Source organism: Bactrocera neohumeralis, chromosome 6, assembly GCF_024586455.1.
Source record: "Bactrocera neohumeralis isolate Rockhampton chromosome 6, APGP_CSIRO_Bneo_wtdbg2-racon-allhic-juicebox.fasta_v2, whole genome shotgun sequence".
Taxonomy (NCBI): domain Eukaryota; kingdom Metazoa; phylum Arthropoda; class Insecta; order Diptera; family Tephritidae; genus Bactrocera; species Bactrocera neohumeralis.
Window position 1 is genome coordinate 71,126,990 of NC_065923.1, and position 18,272 is coordinate 71,145,261.

Genomic DNA, 18,272 nt, shown 5'->3' on the forward strand with positions numbered 1-18,272 from the left:
GTGTTGCCAGACGATGGAGAGTATCTACTGTTTTTTTATATAAATCTGGAAATTAGTTAGCCTTACTATCTGATGACGCCACTATCGAAAGAAAATTTACTATGGTCTAGTTCTTTCTCGAAGACGGCTACTGTCAAGTTTTCAATCGAAACGATAGTTTTGTTCGGAACGCGTGTGAAAAAAGTAATCAGTTTCAGCATGGTAATACGCCGGTTTTGGATGAGTCACCACCAGTTGTAGCGAAACGGCTACTACAAAGAATTATGCACAAAAATTCCAGATTTCTTATTGTCGTTTGCAAGTGCTCAAGATGACTGTGCTTGATGGCGTTTCAGCACAATTCGAAATCATCTTATGACCCTCCACAAAACAAGGATCCAGTGATGAGCCCCGGAAACTAAAAATCAATCAAAACAGTGGACTTCATCCAATGAACTTGCTTCGAAGTAGGCGAAAAAACAATCGCAACAGTGGACTTCAACCAATCAATGAACCTGCGAAGAATACGAAGACAATCCTATAGCCTATAGAGCTGAAAGAAACGGTTTTTTAAGATTCTCATGCTGTGATCTACATCGACTACCTGGAGAAGGACAAAACGGTCATATCAATTTAGTTTGTCGAAGCTGCCTAATAAGAGTGCGCGAAATTACTGAGGCGAAAGTTATCTTCAAAGCCCGCAAGGATCATATCCTGCATAAAATAGTTAGCATAAGAAAGCTGTCGACACGATGATTTCTGGCATGGATTTCTTCGAAGAAATTTCAGTATCGTTTTATGACCGTCCATAAAGCATAGATTCACTGATGCGCTCCGCCAGAAACTTCCTCCGACGAACTTGACTCGTAGAAGACGAAGGCTGTCTTATTGGCCAAAAAGTTGAAGGCCACCGTTTTTTGGGAATCACACGCTGGGATCTACATCGACTACCTGGAGAAGGGCAAAACGGTCACATAGATCTACTATGTCGAATTGTTGGACTCATTCGAGGGCGAATTGCAAGGAATGACACGGAGACCTTCTTTACTAACTCCAGACATCTCATTTTCAGGCAGGTTGCACTGATTAAATCAACGTTGGGTCAAATTTATGATAATGCTGTATAATATATCTAACGAAGACTCAATGAAGCTTTCTCGATGACAGTCCTATTTGTCAGAAAGCGGGAAGTCAACGTTTTTAGGCGACTACAATCTGCATTGACTACCGGGGAGAGGATAATATATGGTTCCATTACGCCGAATTTATTTGACTGGTTCGACGCCGAATTACAGGGAATGACACGGTGGCCTATCCAACCAAATTCTCAACTAAAAAAGTAGCAAAAATGTATGCTCACTATTAGGGTGGTCCTCATATACGTATATGTGGTATAATATATATAACTTATATACTATATACATATATATATAATATTATTATTATATTATATAATATATAAAGTACAATTTTGTCACGGAACGTTCCACCAAATGAATCAAATCCTTGCAAATTACCCGTGCGATTCGAAATCAACAAATTTACATATATTTGTACATATCTATGTATGTATGTATGTATGTACATATTGTATTTTCGCATAATTAGCAATCCAACAAATTTCAACATATTTTCTGTCACTTGATTTAATTTCTTTTTTTCTACAAAATATTTTTTTTCCGTAAATATCATAACCAGCTGCAGTGTAGTTGTTGTTGCTGTTGCTCAAAGTTGTTGTCAGTACATTTTGATTGTGAAATAATTATACAAAAATGAATTTTATACACCAACAACAACGCGTTGGACAAGTGAAATTAATTTACAATACAAATTTGCGGCGGGAATGTACGAGTAAATGCGAACACACACACACACACGCATACAAGCATGACTATGTTCCTCTAGCACCGAGTACTCAAGACAAGAACTGCATTATTCCAATCACGAATGAGCGGATAAAATGCGGATTTCTCCGACACATCATAGCTGATGTTGTTTTGACTTGGTTTTGTTTTGCCGTTGAGGATGCTTGAATAGTGGCCAAAATAAAATATGTGCCTACATATGTATATATGTATACATAAGCATGTGAGCTTAGAGCCGACGCGACAGCCTTGTTGAAGTATCTGCACACCAGTTGGCCCAAAAGATTGGCTAGTTGTCTGCTCGTTCGCCTGATCGATTGTGTATACAAGCAGGCATCGCACAACTGCACATATATGTGTGTGTGATTGCTTGCTGCTAGGCTGACCACAGCAGCCGTGTGACACATACAAATGGAAATGAATGGATGGAGGTGGCTGACAGGGCGTTGATCGGTCGATCTAGGCTGGTCGCACACTTCTATGTCTATGTACATATGTTCGAATATTTGTTGCTGGCTGACTAGCTGGCTGGCTGGCTGGCCGGTCGGCTAGCTAAGTGGCCAACTGGGAACTGGGCCGTCAGGGCTCGCTGACTAGTTTGCGACGGTGACAGCGGCAACACCAGCAGCAGCCAGCAAAAGTGTCGCCGCCGTCATTCAGCCGCAATGCAAGGCACTTCACTTTACACACACATACATATACATATGTACGTAAACATGTTGCTTTGCATGCCTGTACGTTTGTTTTGAAGAATTGAACTTTTTGGCCAGCCACGAATTTATTGTTGTGATTTATTTTGATTTCACAGCCTTTGCCAGGCACTTTATCCACGAACAATTCATGTGTACCGTATTAGTTGTGTGGTTGTTTGTTTGTTTCTTTGCCATTAGTCTGGTCAGTTGTTGCTGTTACCCAGTGCCGTGTATTCGAAGGTATTCGCTGCCCATTAGTCATGCCGGCGAAAATTATAAATTGCATTTCACTCCTCTAATCGCCGTTGTCTATGAGAAGTTTTCATGCAAATGATGTCGCATTATGCAGCAGGAATGTTCAGCAATGGAATAATAAATATGAAAATGCACAGAAAGTATAAATTCAATGGAAATTGTGTCAAAGGGGCGCGTATGGCGCGAAAAATAGCTGTTTTTCAAAACAATATCGTCTAACTCTGTATATATTTAGGGTAAAGGATTTTTAATATTTTTATATAGCCTCTAATATATAAGAAATTTAATCAAAAATAAATTTTCTTAAAGTAAAATTATTTTCTTACATAATAAAGCACATATTTTATATATCACATAGCATAAACAAAATATTCAACGTTTGCCACTGCGTATGAGCAATCTTTAAACACTACTTAATATTCTGCAAACCATAAGAAAAGAAAAGTACATATATTTTTTATGATATATGAAAGTGATATATAAATTGATTTCGATCATTCAGTTTATATGGCAGATATATTTAATAGTCATCCGATCAATGCAATTTCTTCGGAAACAGCACCATTGTCTTAGACAATAATTCATGTCAAATTTCTTGAAGATACCTTGTCGAATGCAAAAGTTTTCCATACAAGCACTTGATTCCGACCGTTCAGTTTGTATGACAGCTATTTGCTATAGTAGTCCGAAATCGGCGATTACGACAAATGAGTAGCCTCTTTGGAAAGCTTAAGGACCATTTTGCTTGAGGTCGCCAAATTGGAGATAAACTACTTAAATTTGAATTTTCATATCGCTCAGAAAATCTTTTATCTACTAACCTACATAGAACTAACACTTTAGTTTTATAAGGAAGAACTATTTGAATTGCAGTGATTCATTCACCAAGCTCAGGAGCTCGCAAGAGGCGATAACACTTACATTGGTGCGAGAACTATCTGAATCTCCGTTGTAGTTCTGCGTTCTAGCGCTGGACCTATGGACCTCGCGTGTGCTTAGCAGTTGGTGGTCGATGACCAGTTTCTGTGCGATTACCAGACTAGTACGCAGGCGATCCACAGGCTCATCTTATCGCAAAACTATTACTAGACATTGTCCAGTATCGAACGCAAATTATCAAAGGCCTAGAATGGAATACAGGATATCCGAAAAGTTCATCTTACCACAATAGTAGGAACTCTTACTGGACATTGTGCAATATCGGAAGCAAATTATGGAACATTTATGGAGGAAGACCTAGAAGGGAAAGCAGGAGATCCGCAGGTTCATCTTACCGTAATTGCAGGAGTTTTTTTTATCAAAATTGTATGGAGGAAGACCTAGAATGGAAGACAGGAGAATTACTAAACTTGCTCACAGCAGGGTTCATCCCTTCGCAGTTGTGGGATTTCCCACTGCTCAGCTTGTGCAATAGGCATCCATACTAACTGCTATCTTATCGGATGCAAATTATTCAATTTGTATGGACGAAGTTGAGGTGAAAATATCCAAGCACATTCTTTTCCATAGTCCAGTTTTTGCAAGATTGAGGCTAAACGTCTCGGCCGTCATAATTTCGTCATTATCAGGAAAAATAGATCAAACTGATACGAGTTTTATTCCACTCACGAAATGTGTGGTAGGCTCAAAGTGTTTTTTTTTTTTAATAATTGTAAGGATCTTCATGATAATTGTATAAGAGTTTTGGGCACCAAAATGGACCGGCGTACAAGGATGTCCAAGTGAGATCCGTGTTGGCGATTATAACAGTATCGGCCTTTTGAACTAACCTAACGTAACCTGACTCACTCATCAATGGTATTGCAGACTATGTGGTTCTACAATCCATTACAAAGTAGACTAATGGAAAATAATTATTTAGAAAAAAAATTATCTGAATAATTTAAAATTTATTTTAACAAACAATTTAATTTATATAAATAATTTTATTTTTAAACACTTAATGCTACACTTAAACTATTTTCATACAACTGAATGAATGTTCTTAGTATGTATGAAATGCACCAAAACATTTCGCAATAATAATAAAAACAAGCAAATAACAAATTTGTGCATTAAACAAAATGTCAAAAACAAAAGAATAGAAAACAAAGACAGCGCAGCGGCCAACTAACGTACGAGCCTTGGGCGGAAGCATTTCGCCTGCTGCATGGGCACACACTGCTGGCGATCCAAGTCCCAGCCAAAACCGAAATAGCAACGACGCACACTGAGAAAGCCGCCAACACAATGGAAATAGTACTCGCAGTTGTTGGGATGCGGGAATTGCTGATCGTACCAGCTGGTGCAGACAGGACGACCATAAGTTGGCGCTGACGCCGTCGTCAAGGATGGACTGCCGGGGCGGTTATTGGACAGCGGACGCGTATAAGTATTGAGTGGGCGGCGTGTAGTAAACAGGAAAGTGGATGCAGGCGACGCCCCCGTCGCGTTAACTGTTGTAGATGTGTATGCGGTAGCGCCCACTGTTGTTGTTGTTGCTGTCACTACTGTGCTGCTGTAATTGCCGCTGCAAGCCACAGACGTTTTGTCGCATGACAACACATTCGGATTGAAGTATGTATTGGCCGCACATTCGCCTAGCGTCGAACGCAAACCGTTACAAATGATATATTGACTGCAATTGCCTGGATTGGCGACAATAGTGCCCGGCGCCGCATCGTTACAAGCTTTGTGTGAAACAAAATCGGGTGCGGCGGCAGCATGTTGCAGCAACATTGTTGCCAATAGCGTACAGGTGATAACGGTTAGCTGTATTGAGCAAAAGTGTATATTTTGAGAGCACATCTTGTGTGATTTCATGAAATGAGTTGAGAAAACTCGAGTGCAAAACAAAATAAGAGAAAACCCCAAATGTTTTGATTTGCTTTAGAAAAATCAGCTGCTGTTCTGCACTTGAACTTGCTGCCTGTCGTGGTTGCTCTGTCGTTTCGATGGTATTTGCGCGCTTTAAATAGCGTCTCGCACTTAAGATCTGCTTCGCATTTCGCTCGCAGATGATAATTGAAAATCTACGCAGCCGGCTGATAAGGGATTCGTTTATGCGGCATCTTATCTTTTTGTATCACTCACTCGCCGCGGTGCTTTCCCTTGCTGAGTCAGTAGCTTGAATCGACGTTATTTCGATTTTGCTGCTAACTTTCGATTGATAGGCGATCAGAGCTAATTTCGCTTTTATGTATATATTTATTTATTGCAAACTAGGTCTTTAGTATATTTTTGGTGGGAAAGCACACAATTTTGTTCATAATTTGTGCAGAGTTTTTTGATGTTAACACTGATGCATTAGATAACCGTTATTAGAAATGTTCGAAAATATTTTCCGCAATCGACGCAATAAATTTCTCGAAATCGCAATAATTATTTTACTGTCTTTTGGTGTTTTGTTGCTGAAATTTTTTTTAAATGTATAGGTATATATTGCTAATTAAAGCCTTTTCCAAGAAAATAGCTTGCTTTGGCACAGGCTTAAAGCCTAAAAACCAACATACTCAAATGCTATGATCTAAAAATATCGAACAAAGAATTTGTCACAAATTTTGTATTTCTAACCAAATTTCCTATGCGGAATCGTTGCGAATGTTGAAAAAGGCTTAAGGATTCTGTTTTATCAAAATCACAAGCCTATGAGTGGTACAAATCCTTCAAAGACGCGGTCGAGAAATCGTTGAAGATATGCCTTGTTCTGGACGAGTTTCGACCTCTTCAACTGATGACAATAGCAAAAAGTGAAGGATATGGTGCTTGAAAATCGTCAGACAAGTGTTGGCTCGACATATCTCGCGAGTCCGTTTGAATGATTTTGGTGGTTATTTTGGGGATCAAACGCGTTTTTGCTCGAATCGTCCCGATAAAGCTGAACTTTTTTATAAAAAGAGTACCGTAAACAGGTCCCTTTGAAGATGCTTGATCGAGCGAATTCCGATATCACATCCATGCCTGACCAGTGACATTCTCGCCGCGATATGATGTGATTTAACAGTCGTGCGGTGACTTCAGAGCAGTTGGCTGCCAGCTGGCTCTATATAAGAAACGCAGCACCGTGCCTGGCCACTGTTAAGGTGACACTCGCGCCGTGATGGGATGTGATTTAACAGTCGTGCGGGGACTTCAGAGCACTTGGCCGCCAGCTGGCTCTATATAAGAAACGCATGCACCGTGCCTGGCCACTGTTAAGGTGACACTCGCGCCGTGATGGGATGTGATTTAACAGTCGTGCGGTGACTTCGGAGCACTTGGCCGCCAGCTGGCTCTATATAAGAAACGCATGCACCGTGCCTGGCCACTGTTAAGGTGACACTCGCGCCGTGATGGGATGTGATTTAACAGTCGTGCGGTGACTTCAGAGCATTTGGCTGCCAGCTGGCTCTATATAAGAAACGCAGGCACTGTGCCTGGCCACTGTGAAAGTGGCACTCGCGGCGTAATGGGATGTGATTTAACAGTCGTGCGGTGACTTCAGAGCACTTGGCCGCCAGCTGGCTCTATATAAGAAACGCATGCACCGTGCCTGGCCACTGTTAAAGTGACACTCGCACCGTGATGGGATGTGATTTAACAGTCGTGCTGTGACTTCAGGGCAGTTGGCTGCCAGCTGGCTCTATATAAGAAAAGCAGGCACCGTGTCTGGCCAGTGCCTGAGTGACGCTCACGCCGCAAAGTGATGTGATTTGAAAATCACAAGGTGGCTTCTACGGCAGCTGGCTGCCAGCTGGCTCTATATAAGAAACGCAGAAACTGTGCCTGGCCACTGTTAAACTGACACTCGCGCCGTGATGGGATGTTATTTAACAGTCGTGCTGTGACTCAGAGCAGAGCACTATAAGCCAGCTGGCCTATATGGCCACTGTTGGGGTGACACTCGCGCCGTGATGGGATGTGATTTAACAGTCGTGCGGTGACTTCAGAGCATTTGGCTGCCAGCTGGCTCTATATAAGAAACGCAGGCACCGTGCCTGGCCACTGTTAAGGTGACACTCGCGCCGTGATGGGATGTGATTTAACAGTCGTGCTGTGACTTCACGGCAGTTGGCTGCTAGCTGGCTCTATATAAGAAACGCAGGCACCGTGCCTGGCCACTGTTAAGGTGACACTAGCGCCGTGATGTGATGTGATTTAACAGTCGTGCGGTGACTACAGAGCAGCTGGCAGCTAGCAGCTAGCTGGCTCTATATAAGAAACGCAGGCACCGTGCCTGGCAACTGTTGGGGTGACACTCGCGCCGCGATGTGATGTGATTTAACAGTCGTGCGGTGACTACAGAGCAGCTGGCTGCTAGCTGGCTCTATATAAGAAACGCAGGCACCGTGCCTGGCCACTGTTAAGGTGACACTCGCGCCGTGATGGGATGTGATTTAACAGTCGTGCGGTGACTTCAGAGCACTTGGCCGCCAGCTGGCTCTATATAAGAAACGCATGCACCGTGCCTGTCTGCTGTTAGGTGACACTCGCGTGCGATGTGATGTGATTTAACAGTCGTGCGGTGACTTCAGAGCATTTGGCGGCCAGCTGGCTCCATATAAGAAACGCAGGCACCGTGCCTGGCCACTGTTAAGGTGACACTCGCGCCGTGATGGGATGTGATTTAACAGTCGTGCGGTGACTTCAGAGCACTTGGCCGCCAGCTGGCTCTATATAAGAAACGCATGCACCGTGCCTGGCCACTGTTAAGGTGACACTCGCGCCGTGATGGGATGTGATTTAACAGTCGTGCGGTGACTTCAGAGCACTTGGCTGCCAGCTGGCTCTATATAAGAAACGCAGGCACCGTGCCTGGCCACTGTTAAGGTGACACTCGCGCCGTGATGGGATGTGATTTAACAGTCGTGCTGTGACTTCGGAGCACTTGGCCGCCAGCTGGCTCTATATAAGAAACGCATGCACCGTGCCTGGCCACTGTTAAGGTGACACTCGCGCCGTGATGGGATGTGATTTAACAGTCGTGCGGTGACTTCAGAGCACTTGGCTGCCAGCTGGCTCTATATAAGAAACGCAGGCACCGTGCCTGGCCACTGTTAAGGTGACACTCGCGTGCGATGTGATGTAATTTAACAGTCGTGTGATGTCTATATAAGAAACGCAGGCACTGTGCCTGGCCACTGTTAAGGTGACACTCGCGCCGTGATGGGATGTGATTTAACAGTCGTGCTGTGACTTCGGAGCACTTGGCCGCCAGCTGGCTCTATATAAGAAACGCATGCACCGTGCCTGGCCACTGTTAAGGTGACACTCGCGCCGTGATGGGATGTGATTTAACAGTCGTGCGGTGACTTCAGAGCACTTGGCCGCCAGCTGGCTCTATATAAGAAACGCATGCACCGTGCCTGGCCACTGTTAAGGTGACACTCGCGCCGTGATGGGATGTGATTTAACAGTCGTGCGGTGACTTCAGAGCACTTGGCCGCCAGCTGGCTCTATATAAGAAACGCATGCACCGTGCCTGGCCACTGTTAAGGTGACACTCGCGCCGTGATGGGATGTGATTTAACAGTCGTGCGGTGACTTCAGAGCACTTGGCCGCCAGCTGGCTCTATATAAGAAACGCATGCACCGTGCCTGGCCACTGTTAAGGTGACACTCGCGCCGTGATGGGATGTGATTTAACAGTCGTGCGGTGACTTCAGAGCAGTTGGCTGCCAGCTGGCTCTATATAAGAAACGCAGAAACTGTGCCTGGCCACTGTTAAAGTGACACTCGCGCCGTGATGGGATGTGATTTAACAGTCGTGCGGTGACTTCAGAGCAGTTGGCTGCCAGCTGGCTCTATATAAGAAACGCAGGCACTGTGCCTGGCCACTGTGAAAGTGACACTCGCGGCGTAATGGGATGTGATTTAACAGTCGTGCTGTGACTTCGGAGCACTTGGCCGCCAGCTGGCTGTATATAATAATCACATGCACCGTGCCTGGCCACTGTTAAGGTGACACTCGCGCCGTGATGGGATGTGATTTAACAGTCGTGCGGTGACTTCAGAGCAGTTGGCTGCCAGCTGGCTCTATATAAGAAACGCATGCACCGTGCCTGGCCACTGTTAAGGTGACACTCGCGCCGTGATGGGATGTGATTTAACAGTCGTGCTGTGACTTCGGAGCACTTGGCCGCCAGCTGGCTCTATATAAGAAACGCAGGCACTGTGCCTGGCCACTGTTAAGGTGACACTCGCGCCGTGATGGGATGTGATTTAACAGTCGTGCTGTGACTTCGGAGCACTTGGCCACCAGCTGGCTGTATATAATAATCACATGCACTGTGCCTGGCCACTGTTAAGGTGACACTCGCGCTGTGAAGGGATGTGATTTAACAGTCGTGCGATAACTTCAGAGCAGTTGGCTGCCAGCTGGCTCTATATAAGAAACGCAGAAACCGTGCCTGGCCACTGTTAAGGTGACACTCGCGCCGTGATGGGATGTGATTTAACAGTCGTGCGGTGACTTCAGAGCACTTGGCCGCCAGCTGGCTCTATATAAGAAACGCAGGCACTGTGCCTGGCCACTGTTAAGGTGACACTCGCGCCGTGATGGGATGTGATTTAACAGTCGTGCGATGACTTCAGAGCAGTTGGCTGCCAGCTGGCTCTATATAAGAAACGCAGGCACTGTGCCTGGCCACTGTTAAGGTGACACTCGCGCCGTGATATGATGTGAATTAATCAAAATCTATATCTTATATGGAAACTTTTTTATTTGACAAGATACCTTCAGAAAATTTGGCATGGATTATATCTCAGACCAACAATACAATCTGCGCAGAAATTGGTCAGAACGATCTACTATAGCATATAGCTGACATACAAACTGACCGGTCATCGGTTTTTGTTGTTGTAGCGCAGAAATCTGCCGAGTTGACAGTCCTGGCTGGATAAAAATCCGGTTCCGTTCCGATTACGTAGACCCGACTGTCGTGGGAACAGTCATGTTTAAGGTCTTTTTATATTCTTTTATGCTGTAAGAAGGGCATCTATGAAGAATATTACGGCAATATAGTATTTAATTTCAAACGATACCGCCTAACATCGTAAAGATATCGATTTTGTACATTCCTATGATAAAAACCAATTGTCGATAAACCCTTTGTTTAGAATTGCAGAACTTCATATACATAAATAGTATATAATAATATTTGCATACTTTCAAGCGAAAACGCAGGCACTGTGTGAAATACACACACATGCACATTTTATACTGAGCCATAACATTTATTCACAAAAATAAAACACTTAAAATTAAAGCGAAAAATAAATATTTAAAAATTAGATACATGCGTCCGCACAGCCTTAAAGCACTGCGCCTCTTTCAGAGGCATACACTTCTCTTGCAGAAAATCCCAGCCGTAGCCCAGACTGCAGCGCAATATGCTCAAATAGCCGCGCGTGCAGCGATAGTAGTACTCACAGCGCTGCTGATATGGAAAATACTCATCCATAGTTGGTTTGCACTGTGGGCGTGGTGACAACGTGCTTGTCGACAGCGAGCCACTAGTAGTCGTCGTATTAATCGTCGTGGTGACTGTAGTCTCAGTGTGTGTTAACAACTGCTGTGTTAAGGCTGCTTGTGTAGGCTGAATCATAAAAGTTGTGCACTTGGTGCCATCTTCATCTAGTAAACATTGTTGTTGCTCTGCATCGAAATAGGTGCCAACCGGACATGAATCGGTGAAAGACTCTTCGTCCAGGCAATAAATGTATGCGAGGCAATTGTTCTCAACCGCTACAAAAGTGCCTTCAGCGGCATTTTTGCACTCCTTGTATGACTCTGCATGAGTGTTAATGATGAGAGTCAAAACCGATATAATTTTTACAAAAATTGTGCGCATTTTAAATTTTTGTATGTATATTTTTTTTAGTAAAATTAAATTACTTTCTTTCGCACAAGCAGTTGATTGCTTTCTAATGCCTCTGTAGCATTGCCAAGCGTTTATATTCGATGAGTAGAAGGTCGCCATTGACACCTGCATCTGAAAAAGATAGTGTTTTCAATATCGTTTGTTGACTCTTCAGCTGTCATTGATGGATGCTGTTATCTTGAAATTGATTTGACCGATAGTTAGGTTTCCTATTACAGTCAATGAACCTATAAAATTATTGAACTGTGCAGAATAATTTTGGGTCAAGGCCAGATACAAAGATAAGAGAAACAGAAACAAGTGATATTTTATCAGCACCTAAAAATGCTTGTATGTATATTTATTTTTAATATGTAATATTAGTTAAGGTTCACAATTGAAGTTATTTATGTTTAAACATAAAAAGTAGTAATTCCAAAATTTTTTTAAGTTAATTTTTTAAAATATTAATTAAAAAATAACATAAGATACTCAAAATCTTATATCGAAACCAACAAAGAACTAAATTGCTTAACTTAAAGAGGAATACTCTAAACTTGCAACATTGGTCGCTTTTCCTTGGCGTTTAAATTATCATTGGTCATAGCATAGCCGGTACCACCCTATAAATAGTGAATAAAAAAATATACATGAGAAATCTGATTGTTGAAGAAATTATACGCAAACGCACTCTCTGTAAGGGTATAATATCTTTTTCGGATAGTTTCTGATTCGTCAAAGGATGTATCATATCTTTCTTAATTAATTTCTCTACGCATTCCATTGTAACCACATCGCCACTGCAAAATATAAGATTTGTAAGATAAATGTTTATTTCCATATATCATAATTTTAACTCACGTTGGACGCAACACAGCGCAGGGTACAGCATTGCTGAGTACATCGTGAGTTACGGGGCACATGTAACGCGCTTCTTTTGCTATTAGCGAACGGCTACTATCACCATCCTTGATTAGTGTAAATTTTACATTTATTAAATCTTTTACTTTTAAAGGTTTCTCGGAGACGGGACAATAAATGGTTGAATCAGGTTTTTTCGCCTTTGCTGCACCAGCATTTGGACACTCGGAGGGCACCCAGAAACTAGGCAACTTCTTTTCATTGCCATTGGTCATGTTAGAGATGGAGCCACCGGCCGCAGCTACTGCAGCCGCAGAGGTGCTTGGTGTTATAGCAATTACGTCAGCCGATTTTTTATCACTGGCACTCTCATTGACCGGTTTACCAGCGTTTACAAACTTTTCAATGCATTTTTGTTGTTTAAGATTTAACTCCTGTGCGTTTTCCGTCTCCTCAAGCCTTCGTAAACGTTCGAATTCCTTCAATTTACGACTGTATTCATTTTTCTTTGTAATTATATATTGCAAAATGGCTTCCTTGTCAAAAAGGTATCCTTCTTTCGTTATCACTGGATTACGACAAGGTTGTAAAGTTAGAGAACAACAATCGAAGGACTTAACCGAATCTTTTCCAAGACGTTGTGCTTTGGTGCCATAGCCTGATTCGGCTGCATCACGCCGCTTTTCATTATATGTATATACAGCACCGGCTGTGCAATTACGAGCGTGTCGTGTCATGTTTTAAGCAAAGTTAAGTATTTCACAGGTTTTTATTAGCACTCAACTTTTTGATGATTTCTTAATATTAAAATTTTACGGAATATGAGAAAATAACAAAACAATGCTTAGTGCTGCCAAATTTTGTGTGGATTAAGAATGTAAGTGGTGCCAATTTATTTAGGTCTCCGAAAAAATATATACACATACATACATATGTGCATATTATTTGTTTATACATTTATTTAAAGAAAATACATTTATAAAAAATTTTACTACTACTGATTTACAACAGATCTAACAACAGTAATCTGGCTGATAACTTTAAATATAAGTGGCCGATCAAAACCATAAAAAAATATCAAACTGTTATATTATTTACGGTTATTTTATAAAGTTGTTAAAACATACATATTAGTTCGTTAGTTGTAATACTTTGTTACGTTATATAAAGCAAAAACATTTTCAATTTCATCTTCTTGATAAAATCGTAAGACACAAATGCATAAGAAGAATATTCATATAATTCAACAATCTACTTTTTCGTTCTCCGTAACTTGTCTAATACATTCTTCAATTATTCGCAACACCACCTCCTTCGTCTCTTCTGATGTGAATGGACAATTTATAGGTGGTACATGTAAGAATAAAGTGCGATTCCTATTTCTATCAAGAGATTTTAGATATATGTATCCACACAAATAATTGCCGACATCATCTGAACTTTGAAGTACGGTAAATGCTTCTGGTTCTACATTCACGCTACTTTGTATGGCTTCGTCTGTAGCAGTTGGCGTACACTCACATGATGCAGCAACCACTTCAACAATTTTATCCACATCTAAGCCACAATGTAAGGTATGATTATCATTCATATTGGTGCTACAATTCAATAAACATGCTGTAGACTTTGGTAAACGCTGGCGCGCATAGTCCGGTCGTGTGAATTTATGATTATAAGCCAATTTCTCTACATGAATGCAACTTGCACTACCATGAACGCCACAATGAATAACAAGCTTTTAAAATAAAAAAGATAAGTTACTCGCAAGAAATAGGCCGTTAGTTCTGCTTACTTGTGGCTTATGTGACCATATTTCTTCGACGGCTTTGTCCACAGCATCATACTCAACAGGTACCTCCAGTTTCTCTAGCTTATAATGGTGACCATGCCAAGTAAGCTCATCTGGCAAAAGACGTACAGCTTCCCAACTGGCATTCACGTCTTCATGTCCAACAAATGGTCCAAATCCAGTTACTATAATTAAGTTTTTGTTAGCTTCCTCCGCAGCAACTACCGACTTTACTTGAGGTTGAGCCATATTGTGTGACACCTTCAGTTGTATCTTCACCTCTGTTTTAAAATGTATCAAATTCGGTTGTTGAATCTTAATTGCCTTCTTTACTTAATTTATATTAATTTACTACTTTAGATATGATTAAGCTTTATTTACCATCCACCCCCCACTTGTTGTTGCAACTGTCAAAATACTTAACCGTTGTGTATCAAAAAGGTATTAAAAAACGACAATATTGTGTTTAACAGTATACGAAAGGTTAAGCTCTTGGTGCAACTCTGACTTTTGGCATTTCGGCAGATATGTCAGAAGAAATGTCATTTGATTTTTGTTGTCATTTTTTTAATTCCTATCCATTTATTTGACAGTAATACATATTTCTATATTTCACCGTGCAGGTTTCCATCTACTGAATAAATAAAATTCGGACTTCGTACTTTGGTAATTCATTTAAATTTATAAGAAAATATTTAATAAAATAATACACATTAACTAATAGTAATAATTTTTTTTTTATAAACGACTGTCGTTAAATAGTGCTGTGTGTATGTATGTTCACATATCGTTCCTTCAAGCAGTTGATAAATCACTGCAAATCAATAAACTATATGAATAATTAAATATTTCTAGTAATGAGACGATAAATGTGTGGGCAGTGAAAGAAGGAGGCAACAAAACAATCGTAAACTATACTAACTAAATAAAATCAAAGTAAGTATTATTTGTATTGATTGGTGTGTGCAAAATGGGTGGATAACTAATAAGTGTATTTAAATTTAAAACAGGGTATGAGATAATCTAATCTTAACAGGTTTCACTACTAAGTAAATCTTTAGATCCATTGCACTTTGTACACTACTTCAGAATTTCAGTTTTAATAAAAGCACTTATTTCCATTGCAGCAAAAGGAGTTTTAGGAGAATATTCGAAGGGTTTTCGGAACACCGATTTAACGCTCAACAACAACAAAAAATGTTCAGCAGACTACGTGATTTCGCCACACGTCACCGACGAAAATTTATAGTCACAGGCGTGCTAGTTGGAGGCACATATGTAGCTATCAAATATGCACAGCGAAAACTTATTGAATATCAAACGCGTCAAGCACGCGAATTTTTCGAAAAGACAAAGCGTATGCAACATTTTGAAACAACAGAACATACTTGCAATAAGGTAATTATTGGAATGGGCACCGAATTATATGCAGCCATAATACGTGAATGCAATACCAACGCTTTGCTGGATCAACTTCGTCAGAATCCACCGAATAAACTAGAATTGTGGGAAGAAATGAAGATTGTCGCGTTCACGCGTCTGACAACATTCATTTATGCTTCATCGATGTTAGTCATTGCCTTGCGTGTACAAATGAATTTGCTCGGCGGCTACCTATACCAAGACGTCACGTTGGAACGAAAACAAATCTTAGAAGAACTGAAACAACAGTATCTCTCACTCATTGGTTACTTCATACATGATGGTGGCTTAAGTGAGCTAATACGTATAATACGTGCCAAAGTACTTGTTGTTATGAAGACATTGCCGCTGTCGAAACGTTTTAGTCTTTCAGATATAGAACAGCTCTTTTGGACGCTACAAATGGCCATAAATAGCGATGCAGGCGATCCCATTGCAAAAATGGCGACTTACTTATTGCCGCCACAAGTGCCAGAATATAATACAGTGGGACCACTGCTGCAAAAAATGTACAATGAAACGTTAGACTTGCTGGAGAGCGACGATGCCGCAAGTGTTTGCTCGAACAGTATCTGTCGAGGCTTTTCCCTGACGGTAGATGCCATCGCAGAAAGTATTGGCGATACATTAACGCAAGCGCAAAAGGCTACAGCAAACGAAGAAAATAAAACCACGCAAAAGGGCGATGGTGGCGACGTGGCAACCTCGAATAGTGTACTCAGCATAAACAGCGTGGAAATGGCTTTAGCTAAACTTATACCGATTGTAAGTGGCTTAACGTCGCAAGGATTCGATGAAAAATCACGTCCACAGAATTTGGCGACCTCGCTGATCACATTTTATATGGTTGATGAGAAGAGCAAAGTATTTGGTGCGAATGTGTATGAAACGTTTAGCTCCACATAAATATGTTTATTGTCAAATGTAATACAATAAATAGGTTGCCTCTGAAGCGCAAACCTATTTTTGACTGTTTGAAGAAAATTTAAATTTTTAAATATTTTGTTTGCAATAGCAAAAATGTACCTACAAAAGCTTGTAACTTTAAAACTAGCTTTTAAAGACGCCAAAACAAAACAGCAGTAGGCAAGATAACAAGAAAATCTTGTGAAGACTAGTTAGACCGCAGTAGAATTTTATAAATTCACCAGCGCAGTTGCATTGAAAATGGTATTAGGGCAAAAATAGTTTGTAAAATTATATGTACTCAAATTTTCAGTGACATTAAACGAAATAGGCTGTCATTCAGTGAATTGTAAAAAATAGCTGCCCATTTTTTTATGAAAAATCATTCATTCCAAAAAACAACCACATATGTATAGAATCGAGAGAAGGAACTTTCCATGATAATTTATTTATTGCTATAATTTTTTTAACGGATGTGTATTACATATTGTGTAACTTAATATTTGGCGCTATCAATAATTTTAAATAAAATATGTATTATATAAATCAATACATGTACGTATGTATGTAATGGCGTATTCTTGTGACTGGGAAATATATTTAAACTTGTAATTTATAAAATCACTTGCTGACACGTCTTTTATTGGTAACAGGGGCGACTTTTAGGAACGGAAATGGTTTGGTAGTTTCTTCGAAAGTATAACATACTTTCAGGTTAATTATAGATTTTATGCAACACCATGTAATTGTGTAGTATTTGGTTTTTCGGAATATGTATGCAGTAGCTGTAATAAGCACCTAAAGAAATGAAGTAATATTGACAACTGCTGTTGCAGACAGTTCGTGACCGGCTAAAAATCCGTGTTTGTTCTGTTTATATAGACCCGACTATCGTGGGCATATTGTTCGGCCTCAATGAAAGTGTTCCCACAGCGATAGGTAATCAGAACAGACCTATAGAGCCATATAAAATACAAAATTACAATGTCATTGTTGTTGTAGTGGCAGAAAATGTTGCTTAAGTAATAAAAGAATACTAAAAATCCGTGTTTGTTCTGATTATGTAGACCCGATTGTCATGGGAACAGATCCATAGAGCCTTACAGAATACAAAATAACAATATTGTTGTTGTTGTAGCGCCAGAAAACATTCCTTAAGTAATTTCGAGGCCTGGTGCCGAGTTGAGAGTCCTTGGTTGGGTAAAAATCCTTGTCCGTTCAGGTTACTTCGAACCGATTGTCGTTGGAACGCACACAATCTTTATGCTTGTTTGCAGACATTTTGATACGGCAACAGCTGAACGAAAGAGTTTCAAACAACCAGGGCTTTCTATTTGCGCCGAAAACTGTGCTATTAATGTGTAGGTAGTGGAGAAGTTCTAATTATTATTTTTTTACTTTACTTTGAAAAATATTGAAAAATATTGAAAAAATATGAATTTATTTTGTTTTTGTTGTTGTAGCGATATAAAACATTCCTGAATTATTAACTTTGTTTTTGGTGTTGTAGCGGTATAAAACATTTCGCGGAATTTTGCCGAGTTAACTGCCCTTGGCCGGATAAAAATCCTAGTCCATTTCGGTAACTTAGACTCGACTGTCTTGATCGGTTTTTTTTTTACGGTTATATGGACCCAATCGATATCCATATTGTGTATGTGTACTAAAGTCTAAATATTTTTAA

At 40.6% G+C, this 18,272-nt stretch overlaps 5 protein-coding genes and 1 long non-coding RNA gene across 9 annotated transcripts; 1 reads left to right on the forward strand and 5 right to left on the reverse strand.

Annotated features, from left to right (window-relative positions):
* Positions 1 to 4,741: 4,741 nt before the first annotated feature.
* On the reverse strand, positions 4,742 to 5,715 carry LOC126761937 (uncharacterized). Its single transcript, XM_050478373.1, has one exon. It carries the CDS (start codon positions 5,591 to 5,593, stop codon positions 4,901 to 4,903), a length of 693 nt encoding a protein of 230 aa, XP_050334330.1. The 5' UTR covers positions 5,594 to 5,715; the 3' UTR covers positions 4,742 to 4,900.
* Positions 5,716 to 10,987: 5,272 nt separating this feature from the next.
* Positions 10,988 to 11,723, reverse strand: LOC126762139 (probable chitinase 10). Its single transcript, XM_050478670.1, has one exon. It carries the CDS (start codon positions 11,599 to 11,601, stop codon positions 11,032 to 11,034), a length of 570 nt encoding a protein of 189 aa, XP_050334627.1. The 5' UTR covers positions 11,602 to 11,723; the 3' UTR covers positions 10,988 to 11,031.
* A 212-nt stretch (positions 11,724 to 11,935) lies between these two features.
* Positions 11,936 to 13,469, reverse strand: LOC126761250 (nitric oxide synthase-interacting protein homolog). Its single transcript, XM_050477249.1, has 3 exons — positions 12,472 to 13,469; positions 12,302 to 12,410; positions 11,936 to 12,233 (listed from the first exon to the last, which is right to left on the reverse strand). The coding sequence occupies exons 1-3, from the start codon at positions 13,206 to 13,208 to the stop codon at positions 12,162 to 12,164; spliced, it is 918 nt and encodes a 305-aa protein (XP_050333206.1). The 5' UTR covers positions 13,209 to 13,469; the 3' UTR covers positions 11,936 to 12,161.
* Positions 13,470 to 13,556: 87 nt separating this feature from the next.
* Positions 13,557 to 14,701, reverse strand: LOC126761251 (pyroglutamyl-peptidase 1). 3 transcript variants are annotated; one of them, XM_050477251.1, is made up of 3 exons: positions 14,642 to 14,701; positions 14,264 to 14,541; positions 13,557 to 14,206 (listed from the first exon to the last, which is right to left on the reverse strand). In XM_050477251.1, the coding sequence occupies exons 2-3, from the start codon at positions 14,507 to 14,509 to the stop codon at positions 13,715 to 13,717; spliced, it is 738 nt and encodes a 245-aa protein (XP_050333208.1). In that variant the 5' UTR covers positions 14,510 to 14,541; positions 14,642 to 14,701; the 3' UTR covers positions 13,557 to 13,714. The 3 variants fall into 3 exon arrangements, with proteins under 3 accessions (XP_050333208.1, XP_050333209.1, XP_050333207.1); XM_050477252.1 differs by lacking the exon at positions 14,642 to 14,701 and adding an exon at positions 14,613 to 14,631; XM_050477250.1 differs by lacking the exon at positions 14,642 to 14,701 and having other exon boundaries at positions 14,264 to 14,635.
* A 113-nt stretch (positions 14,702 to 14,814) lies between these two features.
* Positions 14,815 to 17,212, forward strand: LOC126761249 (peroxisomal biogenesis factor 3). 2 transcript variants are annotated; one of them, XM_050477248.1, is made up of 3 exons: positions 14,815 to 14,926; positions 15,116 to 15,196; positions 15,388 to 17,212. In XM_050477248.1, the coding sequence occupies exon 3, from the start codon at positions 15,458 to 15,460 to the stop codon at positions 16,586 to 16,588; it is 1,131 nt and encodes a 376-aa protein (XP_050333205.1). In that variant the 5' UTR covers positions 14,815 to 14,926; positions 15,116 to 15,196; positions 15,388 to 15,457; the 3' UTR covers positions 16,589 to 17,212. The 2 variants fall into 2 exon arrangements, with proteins under 2 accessions (XP_050333205.1, XP_050333203.1); XM_050477246.1 differs by having other exon boundaries at positions 14,824 to 14,926; positions 15,023 to 15,196.
* On the reverse strand, positions 17,002 to 17,926 carry LOC126761252 (uncharacterized). The gene is made up of 2 exons (XR_007667348.1): positions 17,693 to 17,926; positions 17,002 to 17,542 (listed from the first exon to the last, which is right to left on the reverse strand). It is a non-coding gene; the product is annotated as an uncharacterized LOC126761252 (long non-coding RNA).
* Positions 17,927 to 18,272: the final 346 nt, after the last annotated feature.

Coding starts and splice junctions, on each gene's coding strand:
- LOC126761937 (XM_050478373.1), bottom strand. CDS start 5,593: ATGAAATCACACAAGATGTGCTCTCAAAATATACACTTTTGCTCAATA.
- LOC126761249 (XM_050477248.1), top strand. CDS start 15,458: ATGTTCAGCAGACTACGTGATTTCGCCACACGTCACCGACGAAAATTT.
- LOC126762139 (XM_050478670.1), bottom strand. CDS start 11,601: ATGCGCACAATTTTTGTAAAAATTATATCGGTTTTGACTCTCATCATT.
- LOC126761251 (XM_050477251.1), bottom strand. CDS start 14,509: ATGGCTCAACCTCAAGTAAAGTCGGTAGTTGCTGCGGAGGAAGCTAAC. Junction 14,207..14,263: donor TATGGTCACATAAGCCACAA/GTAAGCAGAACT, acceptor TTATTTTAAAAG/CTTGTTATTCATTGTGGCGT.
- LOC126761250 (XM_050477249.1), bottom strand. CDS start 13,208: ATGACACGACACGCTCGTAATTGCACAGCCGGTGCTGTATATACATAT. Junction 12,411..12,471: donor TGCGCTGTGTTGCGTCCAAC/GTGAGTTAAAAT, acceptor TATATTTTGCAG/TGGCGATGTGGTTACAATGG. Junction 12,234..12,301: donor ATATTATACCCTTACAGAGA/GTGCGTTTGCGT, acceptor CACTATTTATAG/GGTGGTACCGGCTATGCTAT.